The following is a 21412-nucleotide window of genomic DNA, read 5'->3' on the forward strand; positions in this document are numbered from 1 at the left end:
TGGCCTTAAGTAGCCTAAATCGATTCAAATAATCATCTATGGACTCTGGTGTCTTTCTCCTCACACTGGCCAATTCCTTCAAACTAATCTTAGATTGGCCCATATAAAACTGTTCATGGAAAGCCCTTTCCAATTGAGTCCAATGCTGAATCGAACGGGGGGGGAGAGTTGTGAACCAAGTGAAAGCATTTTTTGTAAGGGAATTTGGGAAATATTTCAACCTTAAATTTTCATTATCTGCCAAATTTCCTGCTTCGGCAAAAAATCTTGCCACATGTTCCACTGTTGACTCAGTTGTGTCCCCAGCAAACTTTGTGAATTTAGGGATTTTCCATCCCCTTGGCAATTCAGTTTGTAATACATATTCAGATAATGGGGAAATAAAGTTAGGCCTATGTAGGCCAACATTGAAACCGTTTTGAGTTAAGATAGTTTCGACTAAATTTGCCAAGTTATCTTGTTGCGCAAAATTATTTCTTTGCACATTTCGAATTACTTCGTCAGCATTCTGATTTCGATTAACCAAAATTACTTCAGGCTCTGGCACATGGTGCACCACTGGAGCCGGTGGTTCCTCTTGTACCACTTGTGGTACTTGATTGTTTGGGACTTCATTGTTCACATGAAACCCTTGGTTCTGAACCTGTGTTTGGTTTCGAATGGGCTGAAGGTTTTGGTTAGGCATTGCAGGAGTACCAAAGAAATCTGCAATCCGCCCCATCTGATGGGCTAGCAACTGATAATTATTATTTGTATTGTTGATTAAAGGGTTCAAAATAGTCCCCAATTGTGAAGTCAGAGTATTAACCATTTCATGATTACTCTCGTCCATTTGTTGTCGAAAGGACATCATAGTTACATTGGTTAAATTTTGTAAGGCAATGTCTCTGGTCCTATTTCCCACAACAGAGGCTGCTGGGGAAGGCATGGTACTCCTGTCAGGATTTGGGTTAGAATTATGTAAGCCTGCCATTAAAGAGTCTGGCATTCCTAATCCTGATTGGTTCAACAAAAACGATTGAATGGGGCTCCTTACATCTTCAGCACCAGGCTGACTGCCCCCTATACCATGTGATACTAACGAAGATATCGACCCAGATACAGTCGAACTCGTTGAGGGCATTGTTACCCCTATATTCCCAAAACTGACTGCAGGAACGCTCGAAGCAGATGTTCCAGAGCCTTGGGCCATGACAGTAGCGTTACTAATTGACGCTTGTGTTGGCTGTCCTTCAGGATTTGGGACATTGTTGTTATTGTTTTGATTATTATTTGGTGGTCTAACCATTTTTGATTTAGATTTAACACTAGTTAAATTTGGTAAAGATTTGCCACTTCTCAAATGCATACAAAATCAAAACACAAACTATAAACACTAACTGTCTTAGTATTTGTAAAAGGATTTTTAGAAAATAAACTTCTTTCAAAAATGTAAATTGCACAAAACAACCCGTCCCACTGGGCGTGCCAATTTGTTTACACTGATTTTTGGTAAATAACCGCTAGTTTAAATTAATTACTTGAGAGATCAACTAGTAAATGTCGGGACAATTGTTCATGCATTTCGTTAAAGGAAACTTGGAAGTTTATCCTTAAAGACATCCTTATTTTACAAAAGAACAATATGTTTAACTCTTGAAACATATGTTACATATAATTAAAGCAAGTTCACTCGAACGAGGGAACTAATGAAAAGCAGAATTTGTAAATGCTTTAAAAAGTAAAGACTTATGAAAAGTAAATTTGCATTTAGAATATAAAAGTTACAAAGAAAATGTAAAGGTTCACCGATTCATACATCTTTCTCGAGTAACTCGTTTCTCGCCTTAACATGGATACTTTGAGTGTTTGAGATTTTGTGTAAATGAATTGTGACCCCTATTTCGACTATACATACTTCTATTTATAGAAAACTAAGTAACGTCTACCCTAACGTTAAACTACTAAACTTCAGCCACGCGTCCTTTTGCATTTTGAAATGAACCAAGGCCTTTAAACCGTTGTAACCGTCGAAGTCGAATCACATTTGAATGATGAAAAATACTAAGTCCACAATTCCTGACTACTTCGATTCGTTGGCTTCTATCGAAATATTCTTCAGTCTCGAGCTATGAAGCTTTTCATTAGAATTCTCTTGTTCTTAAAGACATTACCCTTAACCTTCATTTAAACGATAAGAGAGATAATCTCTCTTGTTCTTGAAGACATTAAAGACTAAGGCTATTTAAAGCCATTTTAACAGGTTTCTATAGCAATAAATGTCTTTGGAACTGGAGATTATAACATATTTTACCTTGGGCTAAAATATGGGATAACAAATTGCCCCCAAAAATGCCTATTTCGATTTGAATGATTCGAATGAAATAAGAGATGGGCATTTTTCAAAGTACCTCTATTCCCAAACGCCATCCCTTTATTTCGATTTGATGATGTCATGGCATTTAAGAAGATAACCGTTTCACTTCTTACAAAACTGTCACGTTCTGCGCCATTTCTGAGTAGTGGGACACGCGTCAGTTTGAGAAGTTGAATCGGAATAGACAAAAAGCGCTTTTTCAGCATTTATTCCTTTTTTAATTAAATTTTGTCTTAATTCAAGAATGCCTATAAATAGAGCTTTGCCACTTCAGTTGAAACTTTTCCAACTTCTTCCATAGCTTCTCACGCTCCAGAAATCTCTCAAAATCTTTCTCCCAATCTTGAAACAACAAAGATTCAAAACGATTCTCAACTCACCGGATCTTTGCTTACCTTCTTCAGTTCGTATCTTTTCAAGATCTCAGATCTACATCTTTTCATCCCTTTTCCCAAGAACTTTCATGGTGTCTTCATCCAACAAGATTCAAGTCCCTTTCGCTGGAAAATGGAGCGACTTCTCCATTGCTGATGATGGAACGAAGTACGTTCCAGAACCCAAAGGTAGCAAAGAACATCGAGAAATCTGGGAAAGTCAGGTAATGATTCCCTTTGCTATTAACAAAAATGTTTATGCTTTTGGTGGTCCGATTCCAGATGATATGAACTTGACTAGGGAAGTAGATGAGATATTTCCATGTCTCGAAACTTGCGAACCTAGAATCTTTGACAGTAAACCCTATAATTTTGAATATATGCTGACAAATTATAAACCCTTTCGATCCCATCCTTATTACGGAAATAGCCTTTACCTTACTTGGCTTGATCGAATAGAACAATCCTTTGGCAAATTCTGGAAAGATTATGGAATCTTCGAGTTAATACAATTTTCTAGGATAAGGCCCAAATACCAACCTGAAATGCTCATTGCTGCGATGCATTTCTTTGAAAAATCTACTAACACTTTTCACTTCAAAAGTGGTATGATGACACCCACCCTGTTCGATGTGTCGGCTATCACAGGGTTAAGACCCACTGGCAAAACTTACAACCCTAATGATGTTAGTGATCACATCACTTTAAACTACAAAGAAAACGCCTTTTCTGCCTATATCTTCAGTCTCGAGCTATGAAGCTTTTCATTAGAATTCTCTTGTTCTTAAAGACATTACCCTTAACCTTCATTTAAACGATAAGAGAGATAATCTCTCTTGTTCTTGAAGACATTAAAGACTAAGGCTATTTAAAGCCATTTTAATAGGTTTCTATAGCAATAAATGTCTTTGGAACTGGAGATTATAACATATTTTACCTTGGGCTAAAATATGGGATAACAGAAGGCCGTGTCATTATGTTACTTGAATGTATCAAAATTATAAAAAAAAATCCCGAATTGTGTCTTTCCTATTAGCAAGTTTGTAGTCTAATCTAAACACTAAATTAACCAACAAAAAATGTATACGATGAACAAATTGACCAATAAATACATATTAACCATATTTTTATAATTTTGATACATTTATTAAATATCATAGTAATAGCGCTCATAGACCAAAACGACTTCACTCTATATTCAAAAAAAAAATTTTTTTTTTTTTTTTTTGTGATAAAAGAGGGCTAACGCCCATATTCAAATTATTTTTATTATCACCGATATGGCTCTTAACAACATTATGTTCAATATTGTTTAGGCAAATAATGCAACAACAAGAGCAGGAGACAGTGAAGTCCAAGTTAGTAGACTCCCAGTTCAAAATGTTGTTACTATGTAACTGAAGAATCTTTATTAGATTTTTTTTTAGTAGAAACTTTATCTGCTTTCAATTGTGTGAATTGCATTATCAGTTCCCATATGTTGCACTTTATTTTCCGTCTAGTACCTACCAAAACCACATGACATATATTAGTTTCTTGGAAAGGTCATGAACGGTGGCGGATCTTGTCTAAAATGTTAGGGGTGTGACAAAACGAAAAATATTAAAAAAACTGCACCATCAAGTATTGAACCTGGGACAACAAGCTAAATGATTAGGCCTCCTGTCCAGCTGATTGGCTGACGCGCATGTTTTGCAAATAATTACTGATATATATACAGATTTTAATTTTCAATTATACGAATATACATATATTTATGAAATTAAAAATAAAATTGAGGGGTGCCGCAGCACCTTTCCGCCCCCAAGAAGATTTGCTCCTGGTCATGATTATTCGAATAGGCAATTGTATTATGTAGTCTAAATCGTAACTACGGAAAAATCCATGGTTTCATTTACACTAAATTTGTGAAACCATTGCTTGTGCTTTCCCTACATGAACTCCTTCACCATCGTATCCACTTCAAACTTCGTCATCAGAATCATCTAAGTGAGTGACTTTCTAGTTTTTCTATTGTTGTTGCATGCTTTTGCAAACAAATAAAAAACTTAAATCGTACCTAAAAGAAAAAAAAATCGTGTGCTTTTTGAGATTCACATACCACACATCTACCACGCAGGGACGGATGCATGTAGGGGCTGGCTGTGGCTATAGCCACACCAGTATTATTGTATATATATGTATAACTACTAATATTATCATAATTATGCTTTTGGCTTAGTGGTTATGTATCACCCCATTTACTCAAGGGTCTTGAGTTAAAGTCCTATACAGGTTCTTTTTTTGGCTTTTGATTTCTTTTTCTTACAAAGAAATTGCCTTGTTGCTAGTTAACTACAAAGAATCAAGAATAATAGTTGTGGTAATTTTTTTTTATAAAGAAGTGATCAACATATATATATTAGAGAAATTAAATTATACCGATAACATTTTAATGAGTATAAAATTTACAAAATTTATCGTTAAATTTAAAATTCATATCATCTAGATAATTCATGTAAAAGTTTACAGAAATTTAAAATAATTTGATATGTTATTGAAATTCACTAACATTAAAGGTTTAATTTTAAATTTATTGGATAATTTAAAATTTATCATTAAAGGTTTATACACTTTTATTGATAATGCTGATAATTTTAATTGATCTCAATAACATATTAAATTTTATTCTTTTACTTTCCTCTCAACTCTATAACTACAAATATGATTTTTTTTGTTTGTTATTTTTTAATGCGCTTTCTATAGATAAAACTATTTCTTCAACTAATCTGCAAGCGTGATTTTTTTTTTTAACTATAAAGTTTATGAACATAATTTTTTTAGCCACACCAATATATCAGGTCTGGATCCGTCCCTGCTACCACGTATGAAAAAAGAAGGTACAATGTTAATGCCTATCGTGTACCAGTATCTGGTACATATTTGATATTGGTACTCTCCTTCAAATGGTGGTATATAGCCCTGCTTCTCAAGTCATATAATTGAATATTGCTACAACTAGATGGAGAAAAAATCAGTTTGCTACGGTAATAAGAAGACGAGGGAAATAAGATTTAGAAGATGAAAGCTGACAACAAATCGGTGGAGGAATACAATCCAGTTTGCAGCTAAACAAGGATCAAACCGATTTGTTAATGATAAACTACAATCCAAATCGAATTCTATAAGAAATAAACTGAACCGAACTAATAATTGACTAATTGAATTGAAGTGAAGTGAACCGAACAAAGTTCAATTCATTTTAGTAACCAAAAAAAAAAAGTTCAATTCATTTTTTTTTTTTACGAACAAAGTTCAATTCATGAACTGTTTAATTCACTGATTCAACAATTTAGTTTGATTTTTTTATTTTTTTCAACACCCTTAAATAGAATAATTTTTTACCTAGTAGACTACTGGCTAGAAATTCCGTCTTAAAGGTGAAGAAATTCCGTCTTAAAGGTGAATAAGTTGAGTGTTCGAGATTCGAACTCCGGCTCCTGCATATATAATATGATATCCTTACCAACTAAGCTAAGTTCACAGAGACTCAACCTTTATTTATGGATGATTTTTTATTTTTTTTTTGGTTTATAATGTTGGCAATGAGAATCAAACTTAGAGCCTCATGCATACTACCTAAGTCCCTCACCACTAGACCAAACCTAATTGATTTGGATAAATTTAATTTTTTTTTTGGTACATTGGATGAATTTAATTTAATTAGACATACTTGTGGTAAATATTTTCTTCACAAACAGTATAAAAATCAATTATTGCTTTTTGTCACAGATCTATACAAACCAATTTATTTATTTATTTATGAAGGATCTATACAAACCTATTATTATTATTATTATTATTATTATTATTATTATTATTATTAATATTATTATTATTATTTATTTTTTTATTTATTATTATTTTGTCACTGCTATGCAAAAGTTTTACACGAAATTAACTCAAAATTTAATAAATAAATAAAAAATTAACTCAAAAGTTAACAAAAATGACCAACTTATGTTGAAATCAATAACATAAAGGGCCAAATTGAAACCTAAAATAAACATAAAAGATCAAATATGCAATTAAGAAATTATTTATCTACTCTTTTTATTTTATTTTTAATTTAAAAATAGGCTTAAATGATCAATTCGTCCTTGTAAGTTCGCAAATTTTTTGTTTTCGTCCTTATATCTTTTTTTGTTTTAAAATAGTCTCTGAATTTGTAAATTAATCCTTTTGGTTTTAGTCTATAATGTTAAGTGTCGTTTCAAAAATTATGACGTGGAAAATGAAGGCTGATGTGGCAACATGTGACGTGGTAAACAAGGATGACGTGTCAATGATGATGCCTAGTCATCCATTTAGAGGGACCAAAACAAAAAAAAAAACAAAATTAAACCCAAAAACATATTTTTCTTCTTTTTTCTCTAAACTCATAAATTGACTCATATTTCTCTAAACCCATAAATTGCAAAACATGTTTTAATGGATGCAATTTGAGAGATTCAAAAGAAGAAAAAAAAGAATAAAAACGAATCATTTTATTTTAAAAGTTTGTGAATTTTTTTGTTGACATTTGAGGATATAATGAAACTCAAGTTTTACAATATATAAAGTTGTTTGATTAAAAATTCTTATCAAATTTTGAAGATTATAATTAGTAAATTAATATAATTTTTTTGATTAAATCAAAATAAATAGTATAACACGCCTCATTCATAGACTATTTTAAAACAAAAAAAATATATACCGGATGAAAACCAAAAATTCCAAAACTTACCGAGACGAATTAATCGTTTAATCCTTGAAAATAATACTCCCGGGTTCGCTGACTTTCCATTGTATCCGTTTTTGTTTCCTGCTTCTCACACTTTTTTCCCTCTCTCTCTCACAGCACAGGTCACAATTTTGTTTTCTCACTCACAACCTCAATTTTTCTTACTCAGTGAGAGTTCCATAACGGCTTCATCACATCCCTCACCGTTTCAATTTCAATTAACCTTCCCAACTCCGTCAGCGCCACAGCAAGATTATTCCGGTGGTTATCAACGTTTCCCCGACGACAAAGCAACAAAACGATCATACAATTCCAACGTCTCCGATTATTCCACTCATTCGATTTGTTAGTGCTTTTTCTGTTTATTGTTTTCCATTTTATTTACTACTGTTTTTCTAATTTCACAATTAGTACTTTTTAGTAAATCTCACAATTCATTTTTTGAAATTTTCAGTAAAGGAAATAGATGACGGAACTTCCAACGACTCGAGCTTCTTGATTCCTATCGACTGTGGATTCAGCGTCCGGTTTTCGAATTCCGTTAAAAGGTCAGCATTGAGGTGTTTTCTTAGGGTTTTAATTGTTGTGATTGAGTATTGCATTGGTGATTTTGCAGTAAAACTGTTTGTTCTATGCTTTTATTACTATGCGCATGTTTAGATCGTTTAAGTTATTGAGATTATTTGAAACAACTTATGCAAAACAGCTAATCTACTGTTCATAAGTTCTCTACTGAAATAATTTAATTTTATTTTAGTGTATGCTACGAGCTGCAAATTAGTTGTTTATCCAAACAAGGCCTAGATCAAGTTTTGGTTCTATGACTTAGAGTACGTTTGATATTTAGATGTGTGATTTGAATCTTGATCCATTTATTCAGCAAGATAATTTGCTTCTAATTATGAAATTTTCTTTCTCTACATAGAGATCCAATAAAATATCTTTGATTAAATCCCTCTTTTTTATGAATTAGACAAAAAATTTGCTGCTAATTATTATATGAATTCAATGGAAATGTCTGAGTCCAATCACATATTGAAGTTCAATGAACTAGTAGTTTATACTCTAGAGGGCATTATTCTCTCTATAGCATTGACAATTCTAATGGAAGATGTCTCTGGTGTGTGTTTGACACGACACCAACACGTGTCATTACATACAATTAATTATAAAAAAATTCACTGGTATCAATGTGTCAGTGTCGTGTCCGGGTTGTGTCTGCGTGAGAAGTGCATCTTTGAGTGTATGAGAAGATACTCAAGAATCTTCTAATTGATGCTTCATTCAGCTTATGTGAGCAATCTTATCTATTTTGATGATGTTGTTTTTTTCTATCTCATTGTATTTTAGGATTTATACTTTATTTGCATTTTATTTGCTCCCTCTTATTACCCTACAACCCTGTTATGCATCCAATTAGTCATTCTAATTTATTGTTTATGTCTGTAGTATATTTGCTTGAAGTGAATCTTGTGTTATGCACCCTGTTATATAGACACATAATTTAAATAGACCAAACCACCCTTAAATACACACTATTTTTAATTCCATTATGTTATCTACCTACCATCAACAACTTCTACAAACAAATCAAATAAAGTATTACAACTTCAATTTAACAAAACACAAATAATGATTCAATATATTACAATACGAGTACTGTTATACGCAGGATTTATACAAGAAAGAAGAATACATAAAACTAGGATATTTGACCTTAGATTCGGAATGACCATACGTAGAAGAGTGAATGGTTATTTTTCCTTACCATAATATTCCTCTACATCTTTTGTATATAAATCATATTTTTACCAGGCTTAGATAGAGTCCTCCAATAGTAGGCTGACGAAATTATATCTGAAAATAATGAAAATTGCAAACCTATGTACAAAAGTATTGGGAGGAAGCAAAGTATTGAAATGCAGATAGGAACCCACTTTGAACCATGATAGTATATTATGAAGAAGGAACTACTAAATGCTACCATCATGCTTGTTATGGAGATGAATAGTGTGATCAATCCAAATATTAGCTTTAAAGGCAGTGATTTATAAAAGTCATACTCTCCATAACGCGATACAAGTATAGAGAAGAAAATCAATATTGCGGTTGAAGATGAGATGAAGGCAAGTGCATCTGATATTGCAAACACCAAGAATGATGCTTTCTTCAAGAAGTTTGGTTTTCCAGTGCCATCGTTACCGCCTGGTAAAGTAATTGCAGCAGCGAATACACCAGTAGCAATAACAGTTGAAATCAGCATACAAGACTCGGCGGTTTTTTTCATCCATGACTCTGCATTTTCCCTTAGTTTTTCATGCTCATTTGAGAATAGTTCTTGTGCAGTCAAGCCTTTTGAGTTTCTAGCTTTTATTTGTGCTGGCAGCATTATCTTCTTTACTTTCTATCATACGAAAATGTATATATGTCAAGTAAAATCTATTACATTAAGACCAATTGTGACTATGTGCTTCCCCGATGGGACAAAATGAAAAATGGGGCGGGTCGGTCCAGTCTAGAGTGCATCGGTTCGAGCCAGGTCAGACCCAAAATTTTAACGGATAATAACTAATTTAATTTGTCAAAAAAATAAAAAAAGTGATCCATTACGGCCCAACAGACCAACCAGATTGAACCAAAATTGTTGATTGTTAGTATAAAGCCCAACTCAGCCTAAAATGCGGGCAAATTAAGCTGAGGCAAATTTTTTGCCTTATAAAAATCATAAAATGCAAAGCCATGAGATATAGTTGTTGTACCTGAAACCATAGTAACTCGACAGACATTTGAAAAGCTGCTCCAGAAACCAATTCAAGTTGACTGCGTGGTGCTAATTTTGCAGCCATGTGCAATAAAGTGTTTCCTTCTTCGCCATCTTCATATGTAACTATGATTCCCTTTATATTCCCTATTTGATGTACGAGATGGAAGATACTAACATGCCGATGCAAAACAGCTATGTGTAATATAGTTCGATTTTTGCTATCAACATCCCATATCAAGCTAGGATAAACACTAATAAGCTCTGATAAAAATCCAAAGTTTCCAACTTCTGCAGCATCAAATATTAGTCGAGAAGGATGATTTATGATTTCATCTAACTCTGGTTTTCCATAGTGTTTGTCAAGAATCGTGGTCCAAAGATATTTAACCAATTGAAAAACCACATGATTTTTCATGCCTGCAATTAATACAAATTTTGTTACTTAAAATTAATAACTTTAGTGAAACAAATGTGAAAGAATAGTTAATAAAAAAGGAGGGATAGTGTACTTATTTACCAGGATTGATAATGATGGGATTATGATTAACTTCTGGACAATGACAACCAGAATCTAAAGGAGTTTGATTTTTAGCCAACAAATGCAAAGCTGTCTCTTCATTCTCATCGCGTGCAAAAGCAAGTTCATTCCTCTCCCTTACCATTTTCAAGGCCAAATCTGCAATTGAAACAAATATTATGATCAATATTTTTGCAATTTATACAAGCTGAATGTTCTATGTGATCTATAGTAAACTCGAGTTTGAGAATCATGATAAACTTCATTGACGACTGAAGTAGCCACCTTTAAATAGAAATTTAGAGTCCTTCATTTCTTTATTGTTGAAACAGTGTCCTGATCGGCATTGATTCAACAAAACCGATCGAAAACTATATAACTTGAATTTTAAGACATTAATATTTGTTGGTCGTCTTTCTTGTCAACTCGACACCAATTTGGCTACTGTCCCACATATGACAATTAATATCGGTTGTTGTTAGAGTTTCAAACCATTTTTAAACGTTGGTCCCCCATAGATTATTTGTGGCAAGTGTGAGGTGAGTTAAAGTTTCACATTGCTTGAAAGAGTGGAGGTTGAACACTTTATAAGTTAGATGACCCATAAACCTAATGCCTTTTAAGGTTTTGGGTAAAAGTGTGTGTTCAATTCACTAGTATAGTTGCTTTGAGCCAAATGTGGATGATTCTCCGGCTGCCCCCTCGTGGCCCAGCAGGATCATATAAACTACAAATTTGCTATAAGATTATTTGAGTCAACATTGTAGATTGTAATACTTACCATAGATGCCAGTATAGATACAAGCAAAGAACAATAAATTCCAGTCATCATCTTTAAAACAATGTTTGGTTTTGTCATATAGATGCCAAGTCATTTTGCATCTACCTTGCAATGCAGCAAATTGAATAGGAGTATATCCCTTTCCACCTCTTTCAATAGCTAAATGTGGGATTCTTTTCAACATTAACTCAACAATTTCCATGTTTCCAGCTGCAGCAGCAAAACAGAAAGCAGTGTTGCCCTTGATATCTTTCAATTCAATTGCATTTTCATCTAGTATTTTCAATAGCTCCTTCACAAAGTGAATGTGATTTGCACCTGCTGCTATATGCAACACTGTAGGCCACCCCCTTGCTATGGCTGCATGTTTTAGTTTTTCTTCTTTTTCTAAGATGCGTTTTGCTTCTGGCCAGTTTCCTTTTAGAGCTAGCTTGTGGAGAGGAACACAAAGGTTGAGAAACCTTTTCATTGGATCATCACCTTAAACAGAGTAATTCTGTTGTCTCAGTATTTAAAAGAGAAATAGTACTCCCTTCATCCCAAAATGATTGAGTTATTTGGTTATTTTACATATATTAAGAAAAATATATAAAGGATAGAATTAAAAAAAATTTAAAAATTGTATTATTTAATGCAAACCTTATATGTTTGGATATCTTAACATGTATCTTTAGAGCATAAGTTAACATAACTCATAAATAATTAGTGTTGTATTGAAAATTGAAAAGGTATATTATTTGGATTTTTTTTTTCTGTTGCAAAAAGGTCAATTATTTTGAAATGGAGGGAGGAATATCATCATAAAATATCTAGACTTATATATAAGATAAAATCATTTTGGTGGTAAAAGTGAAATGTTAAGAAATGATGAGATAAAAAAAGAAATGATGCAATAAGTATTATGATAGACCATTAGTGAATTAATTCTTCGGCAAGTGGTTAGGTGTTTGATTCTTAACTCTTGCATATGTAAAAATGTTAGAAAGAACACCTTGTATTGTGTGTCACATAAATTTTCTGATAGAGATTAGTTATTGTTATATAACAGTGAAAATTCCGTACCACTAATATGGTAATCCAAAAAAAATTAAAAATATATTCACTTTCAATTCTATAAAATTTTAAAATATCATTTGTAATTTCTATAAAACTTTTTTGCAAAATTATTTTTCATCAACACTTTGGATTCTAAAATTTCCCAAATTTCATTATAGAATGGCTGCATCACTTTCAAAACTATTACAGTCCAAATACATTAATTATACAATGAATCTAGAAATATAAAATTTGTTTATAAAATGTTACAAAAGAAGTAGTTTTTTAAGAGAGTAAATGAAGAAATTGTACCTGTTTCGTTTAAAAAATCAAGATTAGGACGTTTGTGCTCAGACGTCTGTACTCGTGATAATACAGGTGTAGAATTGATATTGGATGCTGTCACTACACTGTCAATTTTAAACCGAGATAATATTTCAATAACATGTAAATAATATGCTAGGTAGTTTGTATGATTTTTGAATGATTGTCACAAATCAATTTTTGAACAACAAATTGAATGTATATATGAAACACTTAACTTGTCAAGTTCTTCCCACATTTCTTTGGCCGTTTGGCAACTTGAAACTCTTTTAAGATCATCTGGATTTAAGGCACAACTTAAAATATTTTTGGCTTTTGCTTCATGTTCCATGATCTTCATATCTTCATCATTGAATTCATCTTCAGATTTCACCAACTCTAAACCATTTATTAATTTTTTTGGAATTTTCGATCCATTCTTAATCACAAGCCAAAGTTTGAAGTCAACAGATTGTATGAATATCTTTATACGTTCCTTCCATTCATCACAATTTGTACCATCAAAGTATGGTGGCTTTGAAATGGATCTTCCTTCAATGATGGTTGTGTCCATATTTTCTTTAATTGTATTATCTGCAATGGTATCAAATATTTGTTAATTTTTGTTTAGTTTTAATATATTTGTTTATGGACTTATTTTAATATATATTATAGCTTGCTTCAAAAAAATATATATTATAGCTTAAAATAATATTTTCTCGTTGACGCATGAATATAATTTTTATTTTTAATGAGGCAGATTCCTCGTTAGGTCTTATGTATTGTATTTATAGTTAAATTAGCTTGATTCTTAGAAGTACTTGGAGACAAAAAAGTATTCAGGACCACATATGATTCCTTATTAGTGGATGTTCCATAACATGTCTCATAATATTATTTTCGCCAAAATAAATGTCTGAATATTATTGCATTGTTGTCTTTCTCCCGTCCAAAGAAAGAATGCCAGTCAATATTGTACGACTATTAAATAATATTTTTTGTCATTTAATTTAACATATACTGAGATCAAAATTTTCTTAGTATAAAATCTAAATAATTTTTTTTAAAAGGAATAATAAATTAAATAAGTAAATTATATGTATTTTGATGTGCATGTATTCAAATCTTTTTTATTTAATCTTGTACATGTTCAACTCCAAGTTCTTCGGATCAGTACACAGAGGAAAAACAATATTATTTTGAGTACAAAATTTAGACGTAGGTACATATTATTTATTTATTTTTAAAACAAACGTTTAATTTTTATTTCATTTTACCTTTTCATTTTTAATATGCTCAAATTTTGTGTTCAAAATCTGGTGATCATATAAGAATTTTTAATAGCATTGGAAAAAACCCAAACCAAAAAAATACACATTCATGAAGGGTTTAAAAATCATAAATACCTTAAATTTCTCTGGAGAAGAAAAAAGTTTTTCTGAACATATAATTCAATTGTCAGGTACATCACATTACATATGTAAGAATAAGAGTTTAAATTTGAAAATTTTCACTTATTCATCTCATTTTATCGTTTTCAAACTTAAATCATAAAATCTTATGTGAAATTAATATTGCCTCAAGGTATATTAAATTAATTGACTTCATTATAAATTAAAAAAGAAATATAAACAAAAATGAGTTACTTACTTTAATAAATAATTCTTAAATTAATTGACAAAAATCATATGAAACTAACAGACATAACTACGAAGTCCTAAGGGAAGATATATAACCTAACAATATTAGAATTATCGGTTAAACTAGCTCTTACGAACAAATAGTCATGTATAAAGAAATTTCTAAAATATAGAATTTTAAAAAAGTTTTACTCATTTTTCTAAAATAATATTGTGGGTCTAAGAAGGCCTCGTATTAATTTTTTTTTTTCTCTAAATTTGTCTTAAAATAATATTCCATGGACTATAGAATCTTATTGGTTAGTTATTAGAAACAAGTTTGCATTGTACTAAAAAATAAAATATGCAAGTTCTCATAGTATTCATAACGAGAGGAATTGAGAACTATTTTCAGAACTTGTTGAGTTAAATATAGTAAGAATAGTATAACAACTAGTGATATAATTTGCGGCTGAGATTTCAACCCGACAAAAAAAATGTTGAGCTAAACCATACCTGGGAATACGTAAAGAGTACTTTAATTTTCTCCTACTACACTTGCCTGCACAAATATGACCAATACTATGTTCAGCATGTAGTTTTGACTTTGAAAAACATTATAAAAAAGAAATAAATAATAAATAATGCACCGGGAAATTACTCAAATTTTTATAGAAATGATTCTTGGTGTAGTGGCACAAGAAACCAATATACGGCCGAAAGTATATTCAAATTAAAAGAAGAGTAAGGAAAACATTGAGCTTGTAAAAATATGCTGCGGGTTGAAATTATATATGCACAAGTAAAAGGAGAAAACAAGTATATAGAGAATTCTTCAAAAAAAAAAAAAAAAAAGTATATAGAGGAAAAGGCGATAGTGATAAATGAAGGAGAGAAGAAGGGGGAAGTGTGGAAAAATGGTGCATCCCTATGGCATGATTAAAGAAATGCAACTATGTAAGTCAACTAATATAGTCATCAACCGACCATTATTATATCTTATATTTGTTCTTTTATCTTGCTCTCAATTTGTGATGTTTATTTGTTCCAAAACTAGTTATTTAATTTAGAGTAATTTTTTATTTTTTTTTATAAATAGAGGAAATAGTAAAAGCCACTAAAATTTATATACATAAGTGGGTTGCGGAGGAATTGAGGTTTGAACTTTAGTCATCACATTCAACCTCTTAATTTCATCATATTTTATCACTTGAGCTAACGATTGATGGTTATTTTGAGTTAAGAAGAAAGTTAATTAAAATGATTACTAATTAACACTTATTTTATAAGAAAACTCATTAAAAACTTTGGTTAATTTCAATTTCAAAATTTATTTATTTTTATAATTTAATAAATAAAATGTAAATGGTTAATCCACAAGAATAGATCTAAATTATCACATCATTTAAAATCTATTAAATAACAATTTTCAAGTATAAAATCCGATGGAAAGATCAAAACTAAGTGATTATAAAATGCAGGAACTAGTTTTTTGAGTGAGTGAAAATGAGACCAAAATTGTATAATTAAGCTTAACAATTAATATTACGAGATAACAATCATCGATTATATTCGAAATATATGAAACTATAAAAATAATATATTAAATTGAACTTACATGTAGTATTTAAAAAAAAAAAAAAAAATTAACGCAATATATGATACTAATAAAATGATAAGTACAAAAATATATGTATGTGGTTTAATTTAGATCAATTTTAAATATAAAAAAATCCAAAAATTTATCCAAATGATTTTACAAAATAACATTTAAACACATTAAACAAATAATTAGTTTTCAACGGTTTTTATTTTTTTAAATTTTAATCGATTTGAATCTAAACACCTATAAATACTTTGTTAAGGAATTAAAAAAGATTTAGCATGGGGAAGTGATAAATTTTTTCACCATGGACAATTTCTTGACCATTGAATTAGACAAGAAGCATATACTTATTTGGATCCTTTTTAAGTTATGTAGGTCTAATTTTAACTATTCATTCATTTTTTTATCTTTCTTTTTAAATATCTTTTTCTTTTTATATTTTATCGATCATTAAATTAGGACTATAGCGGGAAAATTTATCACTTTCCCATGCTAAAGGAAGATGTTGATTACACAATTTAGTGCGTTTTACTGTTTATTGTTTTTCCATCTTATTCAATTCTTTTTTCTTTTTTTTATAATTATTCAATTCTGTTAAGAATAATATTATTTGTTTATCATTCAATTTCTCAAAATCTTAACAAATTCTTTTTTTTTTTTTTTTCTTTTCAAATTTCAGCAAAGGAAACAAGCTTTTCTTCCTAAAAACAAATCACGGATACGTCACTAAGACCATGTACAATGGTTTTTAACATTCAACATCATTTTTTCACTTCCCAACACTCCATATTATTTTCTCTTTTTTCTACCTAATGTATTTTTGGCTTTTGCACGGATTTGGATTTAGGGATGTAATTGGGATATCGAAGTTTTCAATCTCCATTAATTGAAAGATGAGGGTTAGGAACATTTTATTTTTAACATATAAAAGCTATTTTAGTTTCTTTTTTTTTTTTTTGACTCAACATATAAAAGCTATTGATCCCCTCTAGACTTTATTCACAAGTGGTGTCTAAATCTTCATGTTTTTTTAACAACACTTTTAGAGTATGTTTGGATGGGGGAATTTTTTGAGGTAAAGTAATGTTTTGAGGGAATTCAAATGATTTGAGGTGAATTCCATTGTTTGGATGAAAATTTGAAAAATTTTCAAAATGATGGAAATTTATGAAAGCATTCATTAACTTCATCAGTTGATCAATATTGCTCTTTGTCCATTCATTAATATTCAACCACACGAACCAAGTTAAATCTAAAAACGAAAACTAAACAAAAGTACATATGTTTCCTGTTTGTAAATAATGCCATTATGATTCATGTTAAGAATATGATGTGAGTTTCTCTGATATAGTTTTTACATGTGTAATGTGGATTGATAACAAATAAGTATGAATAGAAGAGACATTAAAATTAGGCAAAAATAAAGGTATAAAATTGAAAAATTAAATCTAGTTTTGATGAAGAGACATAAAATTGAATTTTTATAATAAAGACATAAAACCTTGATTGCACCCCTGACAAATAAATAATGTAACCTATGTGATCAGGAAATTGAAAACGCACAAAAACGATTAAAAAAATGTAACCATTTTATTTTTAAACTAAAATGAAATCAAAATAGAAAAAGATAAAATAAAATCAATAACACAACTTATAGAAGAAAAAAAATAGAGAGAAGATGAAAAAAAACCAAGAGTTAGGATGTGGAGTAACTCAAAAGAGTTATTCTTGGAGTCAATATCACTCCTCTCTCTCTCTCTCTCTCTCTCTCTCTCTCTATATATATATATATATATATATATATATATATATATATATATATATATAAATTTTAGTTATTTAAAGTTTTTTTTTGTTAAGTAGTTTAGTTGTTAAAAATTTCACTTTAAGGTGAATAAATGAAGCATTCGCCATTTAAACTTCAATTCTCTAAATATATATAATACAATAAACATATTAACTGAGTTAAGCTCATAGAATTACTTAGAATAAATTTTATTATGAATTATATAGTATAATTTGCAAGAAGGGTAATTGCATAACTAATTAAAGTGATACTAATAATTATTTTAGAAGTTTTTAAGTGATGAGAATCGCGGAGCTGTAAGAATAAAACAAGAGTTGGGATGGTAGATATGGTGGAAAGACGTCACAATCGGGGTGGAAAACCGATTGATAAGTTGTGAGGACGCCACAACCGGCTATGGAAGCTCCGATTGATAAGTTAAAGGTTAGCATCACGACAAGCCAATAAGTTAAAAATAGAACTCAGATAACCAAAGAGAATAAATCTCATATTCTTACTCAATCCAAAAACTTGCTTTATTTCATAGAAGAACTTACAATTTATAGAGCTTCTTGCTAAGTAGCTCAATAGTCCTAATTAATTCAAATACAACTTATAAATTAAATCTAATTAAAAAGAAAACAAATAAATGGCATATTAGCCTTACAATTATTTTTTCTAAAAGAAACACTACACCACTTGTCCACTTGAGCTGCTTGATCTTCTCAAATTGTATTGGACGATAATTAATGCATGATAAAATTGTTAGTTGCTCCAATGTGATGAACCAATTACTATTATTAGCAAACGTAGAAATAATCGATATGAGTGGCTCCTCATTGGCCGCACTAGCCTATTATTAAGGTATACAATTCTATTAGGTGTGGGTCAAGTTTTACAACAATAGAGACAAATCAAATCAAATAAAATGCATAAAGTGTTGTACTATTAGTGCAAGCATGTGCAACAGTAACCTAGCTCTGAGTCTGAGTATATCTATGATCTATCACTCCAAGTCCAAAGAGGTAGTATCATTCCAAATTGTTCTTTATGTCATATCGTCATTATAGTATGCCAAAACCCGCAAATCGCATGTGTTAAATGTGGCATTTCACAGATAGTTCAGAGGTGTGAAAAGAGCTGCGGTGAAAAGTAGAAAAACCATCAAAAACCGACTATTACCAATAGGTACTAGAAATTTGCTGTTTTCCGGCGGTATTTTCTGCGGATTGGGGTTCCCAGCTAAAAACTTTGTGGGTAATTGTTTCCTGCCGTTTATTATGGAATCCTCGTGAAACTTTCCTGCCGAAAATGAGAATAAATCCGCAGCAATGTTTTGAAATTTCCGCAGGTAGTTCCGCCGTAAAATCCGCAGGAAACATGTTTCCACAGAGAAAGCTGCGAAACTTCCCCAGGAAATGAGTTGCCGCTGATGAATCCGCAGGAACTTCCCCTGAATTTTTAAATTTTTTTGCAGTGATAATTTTCTTTAAACACCAAGATGAATATTAAAAAAATATTTAATAATCATATCGTAACCACTAAATAATATAATATGTAATTTATACGTTTAGTTGGCTTAAATAAAAATCTACAAATATAAATTAGACCATAAAGTCAGGAACCCACTTCAAACCATGGTAATATGTGCTTATAAAAAAAAAACCATGGTAATATGTTATGAAAAATACATTACTAAATGCTACCATCATGCTGATTATTGAGACAAACAATGCTACTAATCCAGAGATCAACTTCAATGGCAATGACTTGAGAAAATCTTGAGTTAAGGATCGAAAGAAAAATTAGGATTGAAGATGAAGATGAAATACGTGCCATGGAATCTGATAAAGCAAATATGAGGAATGATGGTAATTTGTTCAAATAATTAATTGGGAGATTCTGTGTTATCATTATTGCCACCTTGCTGGCACTAGTACAAATATGACATATTACATAAGGATTTTACATCTGACGAACATATGTCAGATGTAAAACGCTATATGAAGTAGTGTTTTCATCTGGTTTCAATATCCCCTAGGGGCGGACCTATTTAAGGCTTGGTGTGGCTATAGCCACACCAGCCAAGCCCAAATTTTTCTAAAAATAAAAAATAAAAAATTTATAAATAATTTTAAGTCATTTTGTATACATATTCGTACAAATATTAATATAAATATTAGTTTAGAGTTTATTATTGATAACTGTAAGTATCTCGTATACAGATTAATTTAGTTTTAAGTGCAAATATTAGTTCATTGTGTATTGTTGATGATTTCAAGTTTTTGGTTATACATGAAGTATTATGTTTATTTTTGTCCCTTATGTTTATTTTAGGTTTCAATTTGGTCCCTTATGTTTAAAAAGTTTCAAGTTGGTCCCTTATGTTATTGATCTCAACATAAGTTGGTCCTTTTCGTTAAATTTGAGTTAACTTTTTTGAAATTTTTGTTAAATTTTGAGTTAATTTCTTCTTAAATTTCACATAGTAGTCTCCTAAGTGGCTCATGTAAGAAAATTCATTAGATATGTCGACCATTTAAACAAAAATTTGACGAAAATGACCAAATTGAAACTTTTTAAAGATAGGGGACCAAATTGAAACCTAAAATAAACATAAGGGACCAAATATGTAATTAATCCTTTAATTTTATAAAAATCAACTTCGAGTTTTTTGTCAAAAAATAGTGGACAACTAATTGAATTTATAGGATTGGGTAAAATTAGCAATTGAACTAACATATAAATATAATATGACATTGACGGTCGGCTCTGCAAGTGCACAGAATTGCCACCAAGTAATAAAGTGATAAGTTATCGTTCTCCACAGGGATTGTGCCATGGTTACTAGTTTCGCTTATGAATATGGATAGTTGCCTTCGCATTGTTCATTTAAGAAGGTATCTTTGCGGGTACTTTAGTAAATACAGGAAATAAATGCGGAAATTAAATTACTGAAAAGTAAATGTTGTGTGTGTGACCACACGGGGTGGTTAAGTGTGGTCGGATCACTCCTTTACTCCTGCTTGGTTGCTCAATTATTTTCCTCTTCTAGGATTTAGACTATTGAAAATAGGTGCGATGTATTTATTATCTGTGTCTATTTCTATTACAAGCTTTTACAGAGCCTAGTTAAAGGTTACCCTACTTTATTTAGACACCATGATCCAGATCTCCACTTTTTCGTTAAAACTTTGGTCTCATTGCCCTGGGGGCCCCTAAATTATAAGCTGTCACGTTTGCCTAAAACTAGTCACCTACCCACAGGCATACTCTGCAAGGTAAAAATTAACATTCTTTTCCAATCTTATACTAAGACCGCAGATACTGAATTTAATGCTCTCATGTAGGCCTTAGCAAATTGTGTTGGTGTAAGCCCTAGAGGCCAATTATTTATAATTGAATAATAAATGTATTGAATAATTTACTTATCAAATAAAAGGCTTTTCTTTATTAATTTTATATATGTTAAAATGATAAAGTCCCTAGAATAGTCAGTTCACTTATGG

The 21412-nt window shown here is 30.8% G+C and overlaps 1 protein-coding gene across 3 annotated transcripts; it reads right to left on the reverse strand.

The window, feature by feature from the left end:
* Window positions 1-8995: 8995 nt before the first annotated feature.
* LOC123884422 (ankyrin repeat-containing protein ITN1-like) lies at window positions 8996-15475 on the reverse strand. 3 transcript variants are annotated; one of them, XM_045933513.1, is made up of 8 exons: window positions 15173-15475; window positions 15028-15073; window positions 13132-13486; window positions 12902-12999; window positions 11555-12034; window positions 10774-10932; window positions 10252-10673; window positions 8996-9896 (listed from the first exon to the last, which is right to left on the reverse strand). In XM_045933513.1, the coding sequence occupies exons 3-8, from the start codon at window positions 13464-13466 to the stop codon at window positions 9273-9275; spliced, it is 2118 nt and encodes a 705-aa protein (XP_045789469.1). In that variant the 5' UTR covers window positions 13467-13486; window positions 15028-15073; window positions 15173-15475; the 3' UTR covers window positions 8996-9272. The 3 variants fall into 3 exon arrangements, with proteins under 3 accessions (XP_045789469.1, XP_045789471.1, XP_045789470.1); XM_045933515.1 differs by having other exon boundaries at window positions 11660-12034; window positions 15173-15417; XM_045933514.1 differs by having other exon boundaries at window positions 15177-15414.
* Between the last annotated feature and the right edge of the window lie 5937 nt (window positions 15476-21412).

Source organism: Trifolium pratense, linkage group LG5, assembly GCF_020283565.1.
Source record: "Trifolium pratense cultivar HEN17-A07 linkage group LG5, ARS_RC_1.1, whole genome shotgun sequence".
Classification (NCBI taxonomy): domain Eukaryota; kingdom Viridiplantae; phylum Streptophyta; class Magnoliopsida; order Fabales; family Fabaceae; genus Trifolium; species Trifolium pratense.

Coding starts and splice junctions, on each gene's coding strand:
- LOC123884422 (XM_045933513.1), bottom strand. CDS start 13,466: ATGGACACAACCATCATTGAAGGAAGATCCATTTCAAAGCCACCATAC. Junction 12,035..12,901: donor TGATTTTTTAAACGAAACAG/GTACAATTTCTT, acceptor ACTCTGTTTAAG/GTGATGATCCAATGAAAAGG. Junction 9,897..10,251: donor TCGAGTTACTATGGTTTCAG/GTACAACAACTA, acceptor TTCGTATGATAG/AAAGTAAAGAAGATAATGCT.